An 18842-nucleotide genomic window follows, 5' to 3' on the forward strand; every position below is an offset into this window, starting at 1 on the left:
TACAAAAACAAAAATAAACGTTTAAAAAACAGCAAACCCTACTGGACTGACCAATTAACTGAATTATGGAAAACCACTAGAGAAACCGAAAATAAATTCTTACGATATAACGGTGGAAGGAAAGTCAAATCTGTTTTAAGAAGGGAATACATCAAAGCACGAGATAAATTTGATAAATCTCTTAGACGTACTGAACGCGCGTATAAAAGATCAGTTGCTAATGATATTGAAAACATGAGCTCTAGAAATCCCAACGACTTTTGGAACAAAATACAAAACCTAGGACCCAGGAAACATCACAGTATACCGATGGAGGTATTAGACAACGACGGCAATATTATAACAAACGAAGAGGACGTGTTAGAAAGGTGGCGACTCGATTTTGAAAATTTGTATAATGGAGGCACAAGCAACGAATTTGATAACGACCATTACAATATTACGAAATCTGATAAATATATTAAAGAAATCAACATGGAAGAAGAGTCTTATCAGGTTAATGAAGAAATAAATTGTGAAATATCTTCTCAAGAAATATCAAATGTTGTGATGCACGCCAAATCTAAATCTTCATATGGATTCGACGGAATTCCTTACAGTGTCCTAAAATTCCCCGTAGTCATCGAAACGTTACGGCATCTTTTTCAACATATTTTTGATTCAGGCATTATTCCGTCAGTGTGGCGGAAAGCGATAATTTGTCCGATCCTAAAGGATCCTACATCAGATATACGTCTCCCTATGAATTACCGTGGAGTGAGCCTCTTGTCGTGCATCAGTAAACTTTACAGTTCTTTTATAAACAAAAGAATCGTGTGTTATTTAGAGTCGAACGACGTATTAGCAGACGAACAGAACGGTTTCAGAAAAGACAGGTCATGCGAGGATCACGTATTTACTTTGAATAGCTTAATACATAACAATTCAAACCTTTATGTCGCATTTATTGATCTACAAAAATGTTTCGACTTTGTCGATAGGGATATGATGTTATATAAATTGTTAATCAATAACATAGATGGTAAAGTATATAATTCGATAAAAAATATCTATCAGAGCTCAGAATCATGTGTACGAATTAATGGTGTCCTCACAAATTGGTTTGATTGTAAAACTGGTGTAAAACAAGGTGATAATTTATCTCCAACCTTATTTTCAATTTTCATCAATGACCTTGCTCAGGAAATTAATAATCTAGATGTAGGAATAGATCTTGTAAATCGTAAATTATCCATGTTATTATACGCAGACGATATTGCTTTGATAGCCAAATCTACAGAAGATTTACAATGTATGTTAAATAAATTACATGAGTGGTGTAGACGTTGGAGAGTACTTATAAACACCAGCAAGTCAAAATGTATGCATTTTAGAAAGAGTAGGGCAAGAGCGACTAATTTTGAATTTACTATTGGGTCTAATAAACTAGAAACAGTTGATAATTATAAGTATCTGGGAGTAACATTTACTTACTCAGGAAACTTTACAGAAAATGGAGAAAGGCTAGCTAAAGCAGGGGGACGAGCTCTTGGGAAGATTATTTCCTCAATACATAATAATAAAGACTTTAGGTTTAACTCATACGAGAAATTATTTTACTCTTGTGTCATTCCAGTTTTGGACTATTCATCCAGTGTCTGGGGGTTCAAAAAATTTCAATCGATCGATAATATTCAAAATAGAGCTATTCGTTATTTTCTTGGAGTTCATCGCTTTGCGCCAAATTTGTCAATTTATGGAGACACTGGATGGATACCTAGTCAATATAGACGTTGGATTAATATAATTAGATATTGGAATAGAGTTTTATCCTTTGACAATGAACGAATCACAAGAAATGTATTTGAAATTGATTACAACAGATGTAGGAATAATTGGTGTAGTGATTTAAAAGAAATTTTTCACTGTTTAGATTTAGATTACTACTTTGACTCTAGAATGATAGTAGACACAAATACAGTTCAATCAAAAATACACGTCTTCTATTCCAATTTCTGGAACAGTGAGATTAGCAATATTCCAAAACTACGTACTTACGCACTTTTTAAAACAGTTTTTGGTAGAGAAAATTATGTAGTCTTAGATATGCCTAAACAATTGCGTTCAATTTTGGCTCAGTTTAGGTGTGGGATTTTACCATTAAGAATTGAGACGGGTAGATACCACGGTGAACCTGCTGAAGAGCGAATTTGTACTTTTTGTTGTAAAAATAGTATGGAAAACGAAATTCACTTTTTATTACATTGTCCTTTATATAACGACTATAGAAGAATCCTTTTCGAAAATACTGGGTTTAATCAATTACTAGATTTGTCAGATACAGAAGCATTAATTGTTCTTATTTCAAATTATCCTCGGCAGGTTGCCAAATACTTATATCATTCTTTTACTCGTAGACAATCTTTATTGTTCAGAAAATAAACATATACTGTATTATATAAACTATGCAAACTCAAGGTTCTGAAGAAATTTTTATACTCATACATGTATATTTTCAATCATATCTTTGTTTACCGCTTGATGCTGTGTTATTTTCTTTTCTTCTTTCATGTATTATGTGTTCAAAGTGGCATATAGGCCCGACGGGCCGGGTGTTTAATCTATGCTGACTGTTGTTAATATTACACTTGGAAATGTATACACATGTCACTATAAATAAATAAATTACTTACTTACTTACTTACTTACTTACATAATAAAGTGTTGTGAGTTTTTTGCAAATTGGCGAAAATCAAATAAATAAAGATCACTAGTGAGAATATTGTGATTTAAAAATTACTTTGTGTATCAAAGTAATTGCGCAGTGAATTTTGTTCACTGAATTACATGTACATTGATTTCATGACTCATTCCTTGAAGACGTTAAAAACGCCCATAATTTTAATTGTCATTTGTCAAACCACCATTAGCTGCTTACATAAAACAAACTATTACAGACACCTAAGGAGCTAAAAGATCTGATAAATTCATTGGTTCAGCCGGTGTCAGCGTATCTAATATGCGCCTGACCAACTTCGATTTCATTCACAACCGCTAGCACGTCTCCCTGGTTGGCATTGTCTTGCATTCTACACGTTATAACAGGACCTCTTTCTTTTACACAGCGGATTTTTTCCAACATATTTTGCAAATTTTTCTTATTTTGGATATTTTTAATTTTTTAACAGTGAATTGGAAGCTATCGTTAACAGAATTACTATACAGATTGTCATCCATCTGTGAGATACATGTACGCGATTTAAAATCATGCACAGGAGTGACGTGTTTATCTGTTTTCCCGTAGGTTTTCACACGTGTTGATAATATATTGGAAGCAGTGTACCTCTCAGGACTTAGATTGGATGTCTTGTAATCTCAACAGGTTAGCTGTAACTACCTTCATTCTTGTTTATTTACAATTATCCAAATTGGATGTCTTCTACTCTGAGCAGTTTGGCTATAACTACCTTTATTCTTGTTTATTTACAATTGCCCACAAAATTGATTTTATAAGTCCCCTACCAGTTTTCACAGGAGGGGACTATAGCTTTCCCCTGCGTCCGTCAGTCTGTCTGTCCCACTTTAGTTTTCCATACTTTTTTTCTTTATGCGTTTGAGGAATAATATGAAATTTGCTGAACAGCTTCAAAATGTCAAACTACGGATCAAGTTTACACTTTAGAAGCGTCTGGTTGACATATTTTCGAGAATATTAATTTTTGATATTCCAATTTTTTTTATGTTCGGGTTCGATATTCTGCATAACAGTGCATTGTTTTCACAATTTCCACAAACCGATAGGGGACGTGTATTGCTTATGCAATACTCTCAGAATGCTTGTTTTTGTTTGCTTTTTTCCTATGGACCTTTGGTTTTGAACACTGTTCGTGATCACCACATGTCATTTTTAGATATGGTAAAAATTTCATTGCATTGTTTATAAACAAAATTATATTATTGTTACAATGGTAATGCATTTTAAAGACCGGTTGAATGCCACATCGCCACCATTTGTTTACCTAAATGAACTTTATTGAAAAAAAATTGAAGTCACTTTCAGTCAGTTAAACCAAACTTGATAATAAGAGGGTAATCACACGGCACCATTATTGTACATATCGGTTCTTTAACACATATAAGGTTTCTAAGGTCTCTCTTAGCATGTAAGTACTCTAAACTTATCCTCTGTAATGTGTTTGATCAAAAAGTCACATTTATAATATTGGATGCTATTGAGCATTACCGAATATCTCGAGCAAAGGTGAATATTTGTTGATATCGATATTTCTATTTTGTAGTCGCAAACCTTATATAGTAGTGTTATTAAAAGGGAATTGTAATTACCAGCAGATTTTCGAAATAAACAGGATGATGAAATTATATCTGTAATCAAATTTAGAAAATTTTCTTATGAATATTATTCGATAAAAATCGCGTCGTAAATGTAAAAACAGATTCAAAACTTCTTAGAGATTCAGACATTACAATTCTAAATACTCAAAAAGAATTTTTAAGAGTCATTCTCTGTAAAAACCAAAGAATTAAAGGATGCCATTCAAACAAATACTTCCAAAATGCCAAATGCTAAAGTGTCTGATGGTGAAAATCAACTTAGTTTATTTTTTGGGGTGGCCGTTGCCATGGCAACCAGAACTGACCAATAAATAGTCAATTTGACATAATCTATTTTCTGAAGTATAGCATTTTTAACTCCCATATTTGATTTTAATACAAATTGTGTTTATCTTTTAAATTATATTTAATGTTTTGAAAATTCCTCAAAACTAAGAATAAATATGAAGTTTTTTCATTACCTTGAGTATAAAAAGCAAATTGAAGTTAAAAATGTCGAATTTTGTGGTATTTCTAAATGTAGAATGTTCTAAATACCCAATTTTACAACAATTTACACAAATAATGCTAGACTTTATCTTTATTAATTCATCAGATGGTGTTAATTGTTTGACGTAGTCCTTAAATTGCTGAAGCTTAAAAAGTATTTCTGTTTGGTTAAAAAATTGACGACTCATAGAACAGTTGAATTGGAGTATTTCGTGGTTAATAAACCAAACCAAACCTCTTGACCAGAAATAATAATCAAAGTATTGAAAGCCGGGCTCTTTTGGTGTGTGTTTATGCATACTGTGTAGTAGAGACTGAAAATCTCTCTCTCTCTCTCTCTCTCCTCTCTCTCTCGCATGCTTTTAATGTCGGCAAAGCGTCAGAGAGCGACCAAAATTGAAAGCGGCTATAAACAAAAATATTTCTGTCTAGTAGAAAAAAGTTGAACAGTTGCTGTCTTGAATTTTGCAACAAGCGTTATATAATAAATCCCCATTTCTTCAACGCGCAGCAAAGTAGTTCATGGAAATTAATGCGCATTGAATGTGTCCAAAATGCATAGTTTTGTTTTTAAAACACGTTATTAATAGGAAAACTAAAAAAGATAGACAATTCTCTCGAAATTGAAAAAAAGAAACAAAATGTCAACACTTTGGACAAAACGTGGCTCTTTGTGTAACTATTTGGTATAGCGGAAGCTTTTACTTTGACGCTGTTTAGCATTTTGTTTACTTTTGAAGTTGTGTTATTTATGGTAACATTGGCGATTTGCCTGCCTACAGCCAGGACTCTGCTTTCAGCAGAGCCCGACCAAACAAAATCTCTTGTCCAGAATTCTTTTGATTTTGCCCAAACAGACAGTCTTTTGCTAAAAGTTAGTGATGAAAAATACTTCATCCGGTAAATAAATCCATGGTCTTCGTGTTGCCCGCAGTCTTTTATAGTGCAGGAAATTGAGACACTTTGACCGCTTCGAGACTTCCATTAAGGATAAATCAATCAATGATTCAATAATTGGAAGCAGATTCTACAAGTATCATAATTGTTCTTGGGGGAACTGTCGTGAGTAACCCTTGCCCACGAATTTACATCACCACGGACCTAAATCGCTAACGCGCGTTACTCAATTTGTATGCACACACCCTGCAGTTATGAGAGTGTATACTTAAAAAAATCATGATTCAATGCTATAAAAAACACCAATCAATTAACGAGGCCGAGTACAGAACGAGTACGCACGCTTTCGCGCAGCGTTTCATTTGTATTGTGACGTCATCTTTTTGCTTGGTTGACGCCATGGCGTGATAGTTTCAACTGCAGATATTCAGCGAAAATTGTTGAAAATATCTCGTTTGATGCGTAAAAATAATGTTATATTGTGGAATAAACATAAATGTCTCGAAGTATAAGCTATATTTGGGCTCGGGTCGAAAACGTGAAGAGGATTCAGCAAGCCTAGCCTTCTGTCACGTTTTCTTAACCCGCCTAAATATAGCTAAATTCATATATTTCAGACAGTAACCATGTATTTTATATCAATGACCCTTAATATGTGATGTTATATATTTTTTTATTACTTACATGTAAATATGTCTGAATGTTTTAATAATACTATTTAGATCACCTTTTCCGCTTTTGTCAAATAAAAAATAGCCATTATCTGACGAATCTGGGAAATTGGGCATACAAAAATCAACTTTGATAAGACCCCTGGAACAAACCAGGAGGTAAAAGGTTTTTTTTATTTGACCATTAGATGCTTTTTAGCAATAACTTTAATATGTAGAACAGAAAAAGAAATCCCTAGGGCAGAAGTTTTGAAAAAATGTAAAAAATATGCAAAATTTATACATTTCAAGCAAAATCCCATAGGGTCCTATGTTAAAGATTAACACACTTTGAGATGACCCCCTAAACAAACGGTGTGGTAAATGTCTTATTTTTTAATCTTAAAATAATAATTATATCAGTAGAAATTCATGTAAAAAGTTTCATCCAAACATCTAGGGCAGAACAAATTAGATCCGGCCTCGTTAAGAATATATAAATAGTTACCTGATTAGACTTTAACAAGGTTAATTGTGACGTCACAAACATTGCATTTTCCCGTAAATCATAAAACTGAGCAGAAGACACCAGTTACTTTCAAGTTTTTTGAATAGAAAAATATGTCCGCAGCTGTCGCTTACGATGAAACACACATAATAACTTTATCATTTGATATCACATAAACTATATTAATTTCGTTGTAGGCGACGGCTGCGGACACATTATCCCCTTCAAAAAACTATGAGAAGTGGACCATTTTCTATCACTTTTGACTAAATCTTTAAAATATGCCAAAATGTTGAAGTCATAATTAATTTTTGAATCAAGATAAAAGGTTATAACTTAATACTTTACATACATACAGGTTCGAGATGGTGTGTGTATTTTTAAGAGATTTAAAGAATGTTTGAATGTTAGGGCAAATATTGAAAAAAAAAACTGTATCTACACTACCAACGAAATAACGCCCCACGAACCAGGACAAACTTGGCTAGCCACGAACATTGACCTCAACGAATAAAGATGCTTCCGCAGTAAATTTGTAAAATATTATTTTATAAAAAACCCACCAATCCTTTAAAAGTCAAATATCCCCTTTAAAAAAACTAAATACAATCGACACATCAATAACCCCCACCACCATCCACTTAAAACAAATAAATACAATCTAAACTGACATTCAACCGCGACTTATTGATTCATTTGGTCTTTGTCATAATGTATTGTAATGATTGTTCTTGTGTTTGAACAAAAAACAACTTAACCTTCTTTTTTTACCCTGACTTGGTCCCGCGAGGCCGACCCTGAAAGTACCTGTGAACGAGTAGTACTGTCACTCTGTGTACATGTGTAGGTTTCCAAACTTTCAGTGTATAGTACATGAACAAAACAGGAAATGGTACGTCTGTCTAGCATCTTAGCAATATTATTTTGCTACTTACATGTAATCAGATACTGGCATGACGTTCATAAAAGTAATATTCGTCATTTCTATACATGTCGTTATTTTTAAACTTCTTTGAATGTATATGCAGGAAATAGCCTTTAACCGTTCAGGAAAAAAACCCCAGATTCCTGTTTCCGGATTTGAGCGAGCGTCGAGAAATTCTGGCAAAGTCTGAACCACTTAAAAAGAGATAATTCATCAAAGAGAAGAAAGCGTTTGAACGCATTAGACATAGCATTCACATCTTTGAAGCCTTCTTTCTCGAGTGATTGGCAAAATAAATAATGAAAGTGACATATTAAGTCTTCCGTTTTGTCTGATTAAGATCCTCATTAATTCGCGTTTTTGACCAGAGTTACCACAACTTTCATTTAAATCGAGGTAATCATGCTTTTTATTTACAAAAAACTCAATTATCGAAGAGTATGCATGTTATAATGATGGGGAATGATTCAAACTGAAAGCGTTTAACAAAATTTTTATCTTAATATTGTTTTCCCAATTCGAAGGTTCATTGGCACTTGACATTGTAATCTCTATCATTTTTAACATTTCGAAGCATTTTTAAGTTTAAATGAGCCATTATTTACGAATAAATCGAGTATCCAAGTCAATAATAACTAGTGAGATATGGCCTGTTTGTGAGCGATATCAAAACAAATCAATTTACATTTTGATTGAGAGGTAGTACAATGGTATGATCAATGCAGCATCAAAGGAGCAATACGCCATAAGGGAATTTGTCTTTGATTGCGTCGTGAACGATGACTGATATTTACAGCATTTATACAGCTGTTACACATGTACAACACCTAGACGAGCCCAAAAAACAGATATAAAAACATGCAAGCATTGATTTAGAGATAAACAGCTGCATACATTAATGACATTCATATTTATTATTGTGTCAGTTTAATTTTGAAATTGAACCTACTCTTGTTTTGAGATAACATGACGTCAATAAATCAACATGGGTATTGTTGACAACATTTCATATATTTTTTTTCATTGTCATTGATAACTCGCATATCTCTAATTCTTCTTTCTTTAAGGAATTTCCGCCATGAAAACGACACAAAGTATATATGATGCCATGCTGCAACAGATGCAATTTGGAAACCTTTCTAAAAACATCACACTGAAATGGCCCCCGCAAGAGCCTTGGGACTACCCTGGGATCTATAAAACAGGGAGATCGTTTTACGCATATTTTACTCCCGTTATTTTAATCGTGGGATTTGTTGGGAATACCCTCTCCTTCAATGTGTTCATTTCTAAGGGCATGCGGAACCTCTCGGCTAGTGTTTACCTCGCGGCGCTGTCTGCGACAGATCTCGTGACACTGCTTTGTTACGTCATGGTGGAATGGTTTCGGCGCGGACTTGTCTACCTAGATCCCCACTGGAAAGTGAGTTTCGTTGACATCGACTATTTGTGCCAGTTTCAGATGTATACGTCATATGTTTCACGAATGTCATCCGTGTGGCTCATTGTCGCATTCACGGTAGAGCGTTACATTGGAGTTTGTCATCCGCTGCGGCGCATTGATATCTGCTCTGTAAGTAGTGCTCGTAAAATTGTAGTGTTCATTTACTTGTCCTCCCTCTCTCTCGTGCTCTACAAACCGTTCCTCACAGGTGTGTTTGTCAGTGCAACAGGGGAAAAGTACTGCACGACCTACCCCAGCAACAGTTTTGTCTCGTTTGTCTTGGACAGCGTTTACGGACTGTTGATCACTTTCGTACCGTTAACTATTATCTCCTTGATGAACTTCCTAATCATCAACAAACTTTTCGCCAGGAAGAGGAAGCAGAAGAAAAGTCGGATTCTGTCGGAGGAGGCGCTGATACGTTTGGAGTTCACCTCCATCCTGCTGGTCATTTCTTTCTGTTTTGTGATTTTTAACATTCCATTTTTGGTCATGTGGATCCGTAATTTCTTTTATTCCAAACACGTGACGAACATTTCCACGAACGACTCGATGTATGATGTGGAGTCGTGGCAAGGGGTGTTGTACATCACGCGGACAATTTTCTACGCGAACTACTGCATTAACTTTTTCCTTTACAGTATTACAGGCGCCTACTTTAGGCGCGGACTTAAGGGCATGTTTTGCAGGGATTCGGAAGGATTTCTACGATCTCACAACACATTGATGAGATATAACTCGCATAACTCCCATAATTCCCACACTACGCACTCCTGGGTTTAGGCGAATTTTTGTTCTTCTCGTCAATGAAAAGATCGTTGTACAACGATTAGAATTCACCCAATCGAGCAAAAAAGCCAATTTCTAGTGATATTTCAAACAACCAATCTTATGTAATTGTACACTTTATTAAAGGGACATAGACACGATTTTTTTTTACTTAGTTTTATATATTATTTTTATGTTATATTTTACTTGTACTATTTACATTGCTTTAGAAATGTATTTCTATTGATCAAATTAAATTTGAGAGTCCCCCTTAGAGTTATATGCAAGATACAGGCTCACAATTCTTTGTCATGTAAACAAGGCTCGCGCCCTGTTTTTGCTTACAGAGGTTCAATATACCAGAAAAAAATAATTTTCCAGCTTATTTTTCTATCTTTTTATTTACTTTAAGCAAAGATAAACAGTTCCTAACGTTTAATACATTCGTTTTAGGTTTAAAACTGAAATTTTTACTTCTACGTTCAAAATGTAAACAAACGCTTTGTTAACATAACGAAGATATTCCAGCTCTGTAACTCGCTTATAACTCAACAAATGAAACTCAAATTTCGGTTGCCTATTAAAAATACCTTTCTGAAGCATTGTAAATATTAAAATCGGAAAAATAATTTTTGACCAAAATCATGAACATGCCCCTTTAATAATTGTTCGAAATGTTTGAAATTTTTATTTTTTTGCTTTTATTTAATTCTTTAATTCGTAAATGCTTTTTGTGAATTTCTATCTTGGGAAAATTATGATTGTGTTATAATATTCAATATAGTTATCATTGGTTACTGTTTTATCTTCTGTTGTTTTCTGTTTTATTGTTTTAAGAAACTTGTTTCCATTATTGTGTTTTAATACCCGAGCTTGTCGATAGTAAAAAGTCTCTGTTTCGTCAAATTTTTGTGAAATTTTAAATCGGAAAGGTAACTTTACTTGGCCCTCTATTCTGAGTAACTCACCTTCATTTTCATTTAAGAGGAATGGGTCAAGGGTCTGAAAGATCTGAGATTCAAAACTTATGAATTACAAGACGTTAGATCTACAAGAGGAGCGGATCAAAAGTTCATATCGATTCTCAACCTCTAAATCAAGAAAAATGTTAATTTAAAAAGTTTTATAAGATTTAAAATTAGTCCATATGCAAAGTTGTATGAAATGCATTGTTAAATTATGCATAAAAGTCAGGAGATTGCGTCAACTGACAAGTTATGCTGACACTTCTGTTGAAATATGTACCAGCTTTAATTCTTTTATTTTGTTATACATGTAATTTGTACAAAAATAAACTATGAAAAATCTTTATAGTTGTTTTTTTTTATACAATTATAACGTTTCCTTAAAAAGAGGGATTGTTTTGAAATTCTGCACAGTCTGTACGTATGCGTTTATTATTATGAGTGTCTGATCGATAAATATATGTTTTCATTTTCTAGTAAATTGTACATGCAATTAAATCCTAATACTATTGATTTGAACACATGGCGGGTGCGACCGGTCAGCAGAGGTTGCTCACTCCTCCTATGCACCTGATCCTACCTCTATCTTTTTTTGGAGGTCCGTGTTGCTCTGCTTTAAATTTGTATTTCGTTTTATAGATTTTTGAAATGGTTTACGGTTTGTTATTTTTTTTTCTTTCATTTCAATCCTTTTTTTTCAAAATTTGTTTGTAGAAACACATTGTCTACATGGTGGCCAAAGAAAGCAATAATGATATAACTATGATTAAACACTCAAGTAGGCAAAGAAAAGCGGTAATCAATCATGGGAAACTATCCTACTCAAATTAAATTAAATTCGAACAAACTGTTTTCATTGTTACACACATACATATAGCGCACCACCAGACACTTTTTGTCATTTCCTTATAGTCCACTGACTTTGTACAGCGTTCTAGGAGTCTAAGCTCCATTTGTGACACGACTTGGTCACTTTTACCGAAGGATTTGTCTGTGTTGTATTTGTAATACAGAACCTTTTGATGGGCGCTTCTTATGCAGAGGAGGTAAAAGTGTTCTGTATCTGTGAAATATCACTGATAAAAAAATTGGTACTTTTTGTATTACTTCCAAACTTAGGAAAAAAACATGTAGAAATTGATGATCAATCTTTAATGTAGCTGTTTGGCAAAAACAAAAACAAATCCTGAAAAAAGCATATCCTGCAGTTTTTCTTTTAAATTTTCCAATACTGAAATTGAAGGTGCAATTAGCAAAGACGGCATTGTTTGACTGTTAGATCCTGCAGAAAGTTTGTCACACGAAATACTTAAATTTCTTTCTCGGGGGATCGGTATTACACGCGCTATTTTGTTTAACGGTGGATCCAAGATCTTTGACACGCCCATTTCGATCTGTTCACTGCTTGTCTTGCACTTTCCTACACTTTTCTCGCACCTATGACCAGTGAGTCGCATGATTTCCTGCCTGTGAATTGAATAAATCACCCAGCGCTGTCCTCTCCGATCTAGAACTGCTCACACTGCAAGTCGTGGTGCTCGTCGTATCCTCTTAGTCCAAAGACTTTACATGCATAAAAAGAAAACGATGTGTTGCAACTGTTCGGCACTTTTCTTTCCAAACACGTGCTTTTACAATAAAGTTTCTTCGTCGTTAAGCAGAATAGGGTCCGCTTGTTTTAAACTACACCCGAATCCTTTGTCAATTAACGATTTCATTCTTGCGTCAACCAATTTCAAGAAATCGGTGAATTCTCCTTTATTCACGTCAAAGTAATTCTTAGGTTTTAAAATAGGAAATCTTACTCTTAATAAAACTTACTTTAAAATATAGTTTTAAAAATACACTTTAAACACAATAAATACGAGCCCAGGCTCTACTACAATACGTACAAGCCGACGGGGGTCGGGGGTAGCGGTGTAGCAGGTGTGGTGACATGCCCCCCCCCCCCTCCCCCAGTTTCAGGTTCTCTAGGTGAATGCATTCAGCATATTTTTTTTCAACTCGGTATTTTAGAGAAAAGACATTTTGATTTAAAAATAAACTTGCCATTCACTGAAAATGACAAATACGGTCGTAGTGTTACATGTACATCATTATAAAAATTTTCATACAAGTACATTTGACACTGCATTATAAAGAACTAACAGAAACAAAAACATGACTAATCCCACACAGGAAATTAGAAAGATAATTTCTAAAAGAAAACAGTTTGTACAGACCCCCCTTAGGATAGGACTTTTGCATTATTCGAACGACAGAGCGAATTTTAAATCATTACAAATGGAAAGTAATAACAAATCAATTTTAAGATCTTCAGAGATTATGAATAAGAGAGAGCTTTGCCAACGCCTCAGCATTGGTAAAGCGTAGTCTTGGTTTGTATTGGTTGAATCCCCACAAGCAGTGGTTACAACCTCTCAAAGTTTCACTGATGAGGACATAGGAGTGCTGAAAACGAGACACCGGACACAGAATAATGAGCTGTATTGATATTTTCTTTTTGGTTACTGGAAATGTTCTCTCAAATTCAAGAAAAACTGTGTAACAGACTTTCCAACGTGTTTTAAAAAATAAATTAAGAAAGATGCTTGCGACAATAAAGGGTGTGAAGTATTCGTATTTGTGGTGGCAAATTGGTCATCTCGAAACCATCTGATTCCGTTATCGAGTGTCACTATCAACGATAATAAAGACTCTCAAATATGAGAAATAAACGTTTGGTATAATTTCTGTTGACAGAGGTTTCAAAGCACACTGCGTAAGTTTTTTGCTTAGATAAAAACAAGAATATACACTACTAGACTTTGACCCGTGCGTGCACGGGTTGACATTGCATATGATATCGGACATTTACGAAATTTTATAGATACACCGACTCACTGTATTGTTGACATTTGCATAACCAAACTTTAAGCTTAAGATAATGCTATTAATTTCACTACACTCTGCTTAGTTAGATAATCTAACTGTGTCTCGGGAAAGGCCTTCAACACAGTTAAAATGCCTTCCATATACCCCTAATGTAGCAAAAAATTGCAGAATCGCTCCGAAACGATTTTGGAAAAATAAATAAATAAATGAAGCTGCATTGAAAATAACAGTCAAATTATTCACAACAAACCATTTTGAGGCTGTAAATACCTTTCATCTAAAAATTTAATTCATATTAATGACGAATTAATCACTTTTTTACCAACTTTTTACCCGCTTCGAATTAACACACTATGTTGACATTGAATAATCTCGGGATTTTTGTGAGTTGATTTTAATCAACTCTCCTATGCAGTTACTCTGGCAAACCGAAACTGAAACAGTGTTTGGACCTAAGCACAAATTATCACCGCTGACAAGACTTAGTTCTTGAATATAATCGATAAATTCGATGTAATGTACGCCGAAACATTTTTTTTAAAGGAAACTTATTTATAAATATCTTGGAAATAGTCAGATTTAAAATAGTCTTATGTATTCCTACGCCAGGGTTCAATATAGTCTCGTTCAACCATCGGCTGTCTCCGTTTATCTCCTACAAGCAGAGAGTCAGCCTATATTTAGAGGTCGCATCATCAAACTGTCACGTGACCTGGTATCTCTTACTTGTCGAAGATTAACGGAGATAACCGAGCATCTGATTGAACGAGACTAAAGTTCATTATTGGTTGGATCCATACAAGTTTTGAAATATTTCGAATACCGATACATAATTTGATGAAATCAATTCTATCTTTAAATATTACACAACATGATTCATTAGAGGTTTTCTCGAAATTCTTGTCGGAAAAGTCCGATAATTCATATTATAAAAATGTGCGTAATTCAAATACAGATTATAAACTACTTGCCAAGCAAATTAACATATCGATGATTTTAAGATAAATAATAATCGATAAAATCAACTTCCGTCAGTACTTCAGTACTTTGATTTCTTATTTAAAAATGCACTGAGTTAGAGTTATCTCCCGTATTTCCTTTGATGAACAGAATATTTGATGAACAGAATATATGACAAATTTTCAATGAAAATTTACACGTATTTGTAAATTTTAATATTGTTTCTGAGTTAATCCATGCAAATGTGTTATTGTGGAAACATAAACTAGAGAGCCTCCCGTGATTTAGCGTGAATGAAATACGCATGCGCAAGAATGTAAAATAAAAAATATCCCGATGATTTCCGGATTTTTAAAAGGAATTTTCGTTGTTTATTGATTATCGAAGCTTGATTGAGGAAAAATAAAAACAAATTGGTAATCTTCAGGTACCAATGATGTTTGAAATATATAAAACAAAGGACAGTACTCTTCCAATTCTTAGTATGAAAGCCCAAAAATTATAGTCTATTTGTTAAGTATAGTAGTATAGATAAGTTAAATATAAATTGTGCTTGGCTGCTCATGTTAGAAATGTACAAACTCATTGACGCAAACTATTTAGAAAAAATAGCTATCTGACTTTATTCAGTAACAGAAACAAAACTTGGTATTGTAATCAGTTAGAGCCAATGCCCAAAGTATGGATTATAAATATTATACGAAAAATGTTGTCTGTGATGTATAACCTAAAACAAACTGAAAGAAAACGCTTGATTAGATTTTCCAAAAGAAAAAAAGTTTTGTTTCGTGGGAAGCTAACCATTGCATTTTTTCAACTTCTTATTCTGCTACTAATTGTAATCAAATAAGGTAAATTAATAAAATATCTTTGTAGATTTTAACATACAAACAAAATTGACCATTTCCAACCGCTCGGTTTCCGAATACAAGTTTTATTTTATGTTTTATGTAATGTAATCGTGCGTACGGCCAATGACGATTGTGCTTGTATAGTCGCTTAGCAACCAGCTGAAATTGCACGTGACCTACCAAAAGTAGAAAACGAGCACGTCGCACTGTTTGGGAATTACGAAGGTACGAATGTGATGGGTGGGTTGCCCAAAGAGGGAGGTTTGCCACATCGATCATTTTAGACTAGTCGTATTTGAAGGCTGACTAGATAGAATGTTCTATCGTTAAAATGACAGATGTCCTACGGATCCGGTTTAACGATAGAATTCGTCCCATATACTCGCTTCGAAGCAAATAAAAAACTATATCGCGCTGTATCTCGCCTAAATTTTCATATGATTGGTCATATACCTACAATGTTGCTCTTTTATAATCCCATATTATCACATTAACTTTTTTTTGCAACGAAATCACCGCCACTTTTAACATCACGTTTGAAAATTCGCTGTTTATGGTCGCCGTGTTAAAGAAAAAATCCGAGACATTCCGAGTGCAATTTTCCATAAAATGGCAGGCAAATTTATACGTGTATTTTAACAAAATGCCTTGGTACGTATCATTAAATGGATATTTTGTGGAAATAACTACAAATGCATGTCCAAAAAGGTTTGTTATGTATGAAAATGTGATTTTCCACTGCTGATTATTTTTTAGAGACAAAAATCGACGCGAAGCTGATCCGCTTCGCGGCTGCTACATTGCAAGTTTATGGGACGAATTCTTACTGTAACCTGAGCGTAGCCTGGTCACGGTAAGATTATTCTTTCTAGAGGCCGACCACTAGTTGGCTATTACAGAAACGGTCCTCTTGGAGGTTAGCCTAGCTTAATCATTTTATCGTTGCTGATACTCTAGTAGAATTAAGACAGGGGTACGCCTTCAGGTAAAGGTTGTACAGTGCCCGTCCAGCAGTGAGCGTGACCTGAGGGTTTACCTCCTGAATAGGATATATAGCTAGGGCGTGGTGCAGGAAATCACTACCTCCTGAATTAGGCATATATGATGTTAACCTTTGGAATTATTACAGTTTCAATATAGGCGACAATATTACTTCTATGATTTTGCTCTAAGTAAGGGAAGGCCATTTTGTTTATATATATGTAGGCCAATTATAATCAATTATTATTTTAGAGACGAAAACTATAACTGCCTAATATTTTATTACTCAACCCTCAGACCCCATCGACACATTAAAGACAAGGAAATTCTTAATCTAGTGGGAACATTTATCAATGACAACATGCTATAGTACTCCTATTAAGCGAAATATCGTTGGAATTAACATTGTCATTTGCTATAACTGTTATACTTTAATATTTTTACAATATTCTTTGGCATATATTTCTCTTATACATGTATGTCATGTTATTGTCTATTCTGGACTCTGAATTAGAAATAAATGATCTGTATCTTCATCATTACACAAGTATCATTTAAGAATGAATTCTTTTGCTTTTTGTAAATCTGCCAATAAAACCCAACATAAAATGATATCAATGTAACATTTTTCAATAGAGAAAATATCCGTTAAACCTCTGTTGCTACATAAACAGGGTTTTGGTTGCATTTGGGGTTTTTTCAAAACCGTGAGAGATTTATATTGAATATTGTGCAAGGACATAACTTGCCATAAACAATCTGCTCCGCAGGATCAACTGGCTGTGGTTTTATGACTTCGTTCTTCTCCACAACACTGGAATTTCATTAGCTGAGTGAGAGCTTGGTGTTTGTTTACAGCTAATGATAAATGCCAAATATGAAGCATGAGGTATTTGCTTTGTATCAAGAGCAATATGTAGCCAATTTTAGCCTTCAAAACAAAGTTATAGATCAAGCACACACGGATAGGCATCTCCAGTTCTTTCTAAAAATCAATGCAAATAAAAAATAAGCCATCATAAAACAAATGTAGTATCGGCTGACAGAAATATGCGCGTTTTGAATCCACTTTTATTTTAGCAAGATGAATGTACTCAACATTAACTAGTCACAAGAGATCATCCAATCACATTACATTACATGTTATTATCCGGCGTGGCCAAATAACATAGGTCTTTTGTATAATACGCATAATTTCATGGAATAAAATATGTTTAAAATAAGTTTATTATGCAATTATCATAACTTGCTAGATATTGTATGAAGCAATTTGGCTTACATATTTGCTTTTTGTGGTACAGTGTACAAATCATTTTAATTAAGAATATCGTTTTGCTAAAGCAAAATTTGACTTATCTTTGCTAAGATTTATTTAAGGTAAATTTGATATATTGTCAGTAACAAAATCACATATTCACCGGTGTCCTCTAAGCCTTGTACCATCTTAAATTAGATACAAAAGTATTTCTATTACCATTAAAAATGTATTTCTACTAACATTAAAAATCTTTTTAAATTTTGACCTTCGAAAGTTTTGTTAAAGTCTACATAAAGCAAATGAATATCAGTTATACATTAATTTCATTAAATATAAGGAATAAAAGTAACATAAAAGAAACTTTGAATCGTTTCAACATCTTTGTATGTAAAACTATGGATTTCCTTTCTTGTCCCAACGGATCATGGTTAGAGAAAATAATAATTGAATTTCACAAGCTTAATTTTAAGCTCACGTGAGCTCAAAGCTCAAGTGAGCTTTTCTGATCACTTTTAGTCCAGTGTCCGAAAAGCTCAAAGTGTATAAGAGCATCTTCAAGTAGAGTAAAATTTAAGTTTGTTTGAATCATTAACCTTGGTGGTACGCTGGGGCTCCATGAAGGTAAAATGTTTACATAAAAATATAAATAGTAAAAAACTTTAAAAATCTTCTTTAAAACCGATTAACCGAAAAAGCTGTAACTTGTGTTGAAGCATCGCCAGATAGTGAAAAAAAACCATGATCCCCGGGGATAGGCTGGGGTCACAATGAGGGGGGTGGAGGTGGGTGGGTCATAATATAGATGGAGAAAAATCGTTTTCTCGAAGACCAAATGGTCAGAAAAGCTGTAATTTGTGTGGAAGAATCCTCAGGTAGTTTAGATTCAAGTTTCAACCATGATACGGTAGGGCCACAATTGGGGGGGGGGGGGGGGGTGGGG

At 34.1% G+C, this 18842-nt stretch overlaps 1 protein-coding gene across 1 annotated transcript; it reads left to right on the top strand.

The window, feature by feature from the left end:
* Positions 1–3024: 3024 nt before the first annotated feature.
* LOC128164204 (somatostatin receptor type 2-like) lies at positions 3025–11314 on the top strand. Its single transcript, XM_052827963.1, has 2 exons — positions 3025–3361; positions 8869–11314. The coding sequence occupies exon 2, from the start codon at positions 8880–8882 to the stop codon at positions 10026–10028; it is 1149 nt and encodes a 382-aa protein (XP_052683923.1). The 5' UTR covers positions 3025–3361; positions 8869–8879; the 3' UTR covers positions 10029–11314.
* Positions 11315–18842: the final 7528 nt, after the last annotated feature.

Source organism: Crassostrea angulata, chromosome 1 (assembly GCF_025612915.1).
Source record: "Crassostrea angulata isolate pt1a10 chromosome 1, ASM2561291v2, whole genome shotgun sequence".
NCBI lineage: Eukaryota > Metazoa > Mollusca > Bivalvia > Ostreida > Ostreidae > Magallana > Magallana angulata.

Coding starts and splice junctions, on each gene's coding strand:
- LOC128164204 (XM_052827963.1), top strand. CDS start 8,880: ATGAAAACGACACAAAGTATATATGATGCCATGCTGCAACAGATGCAA.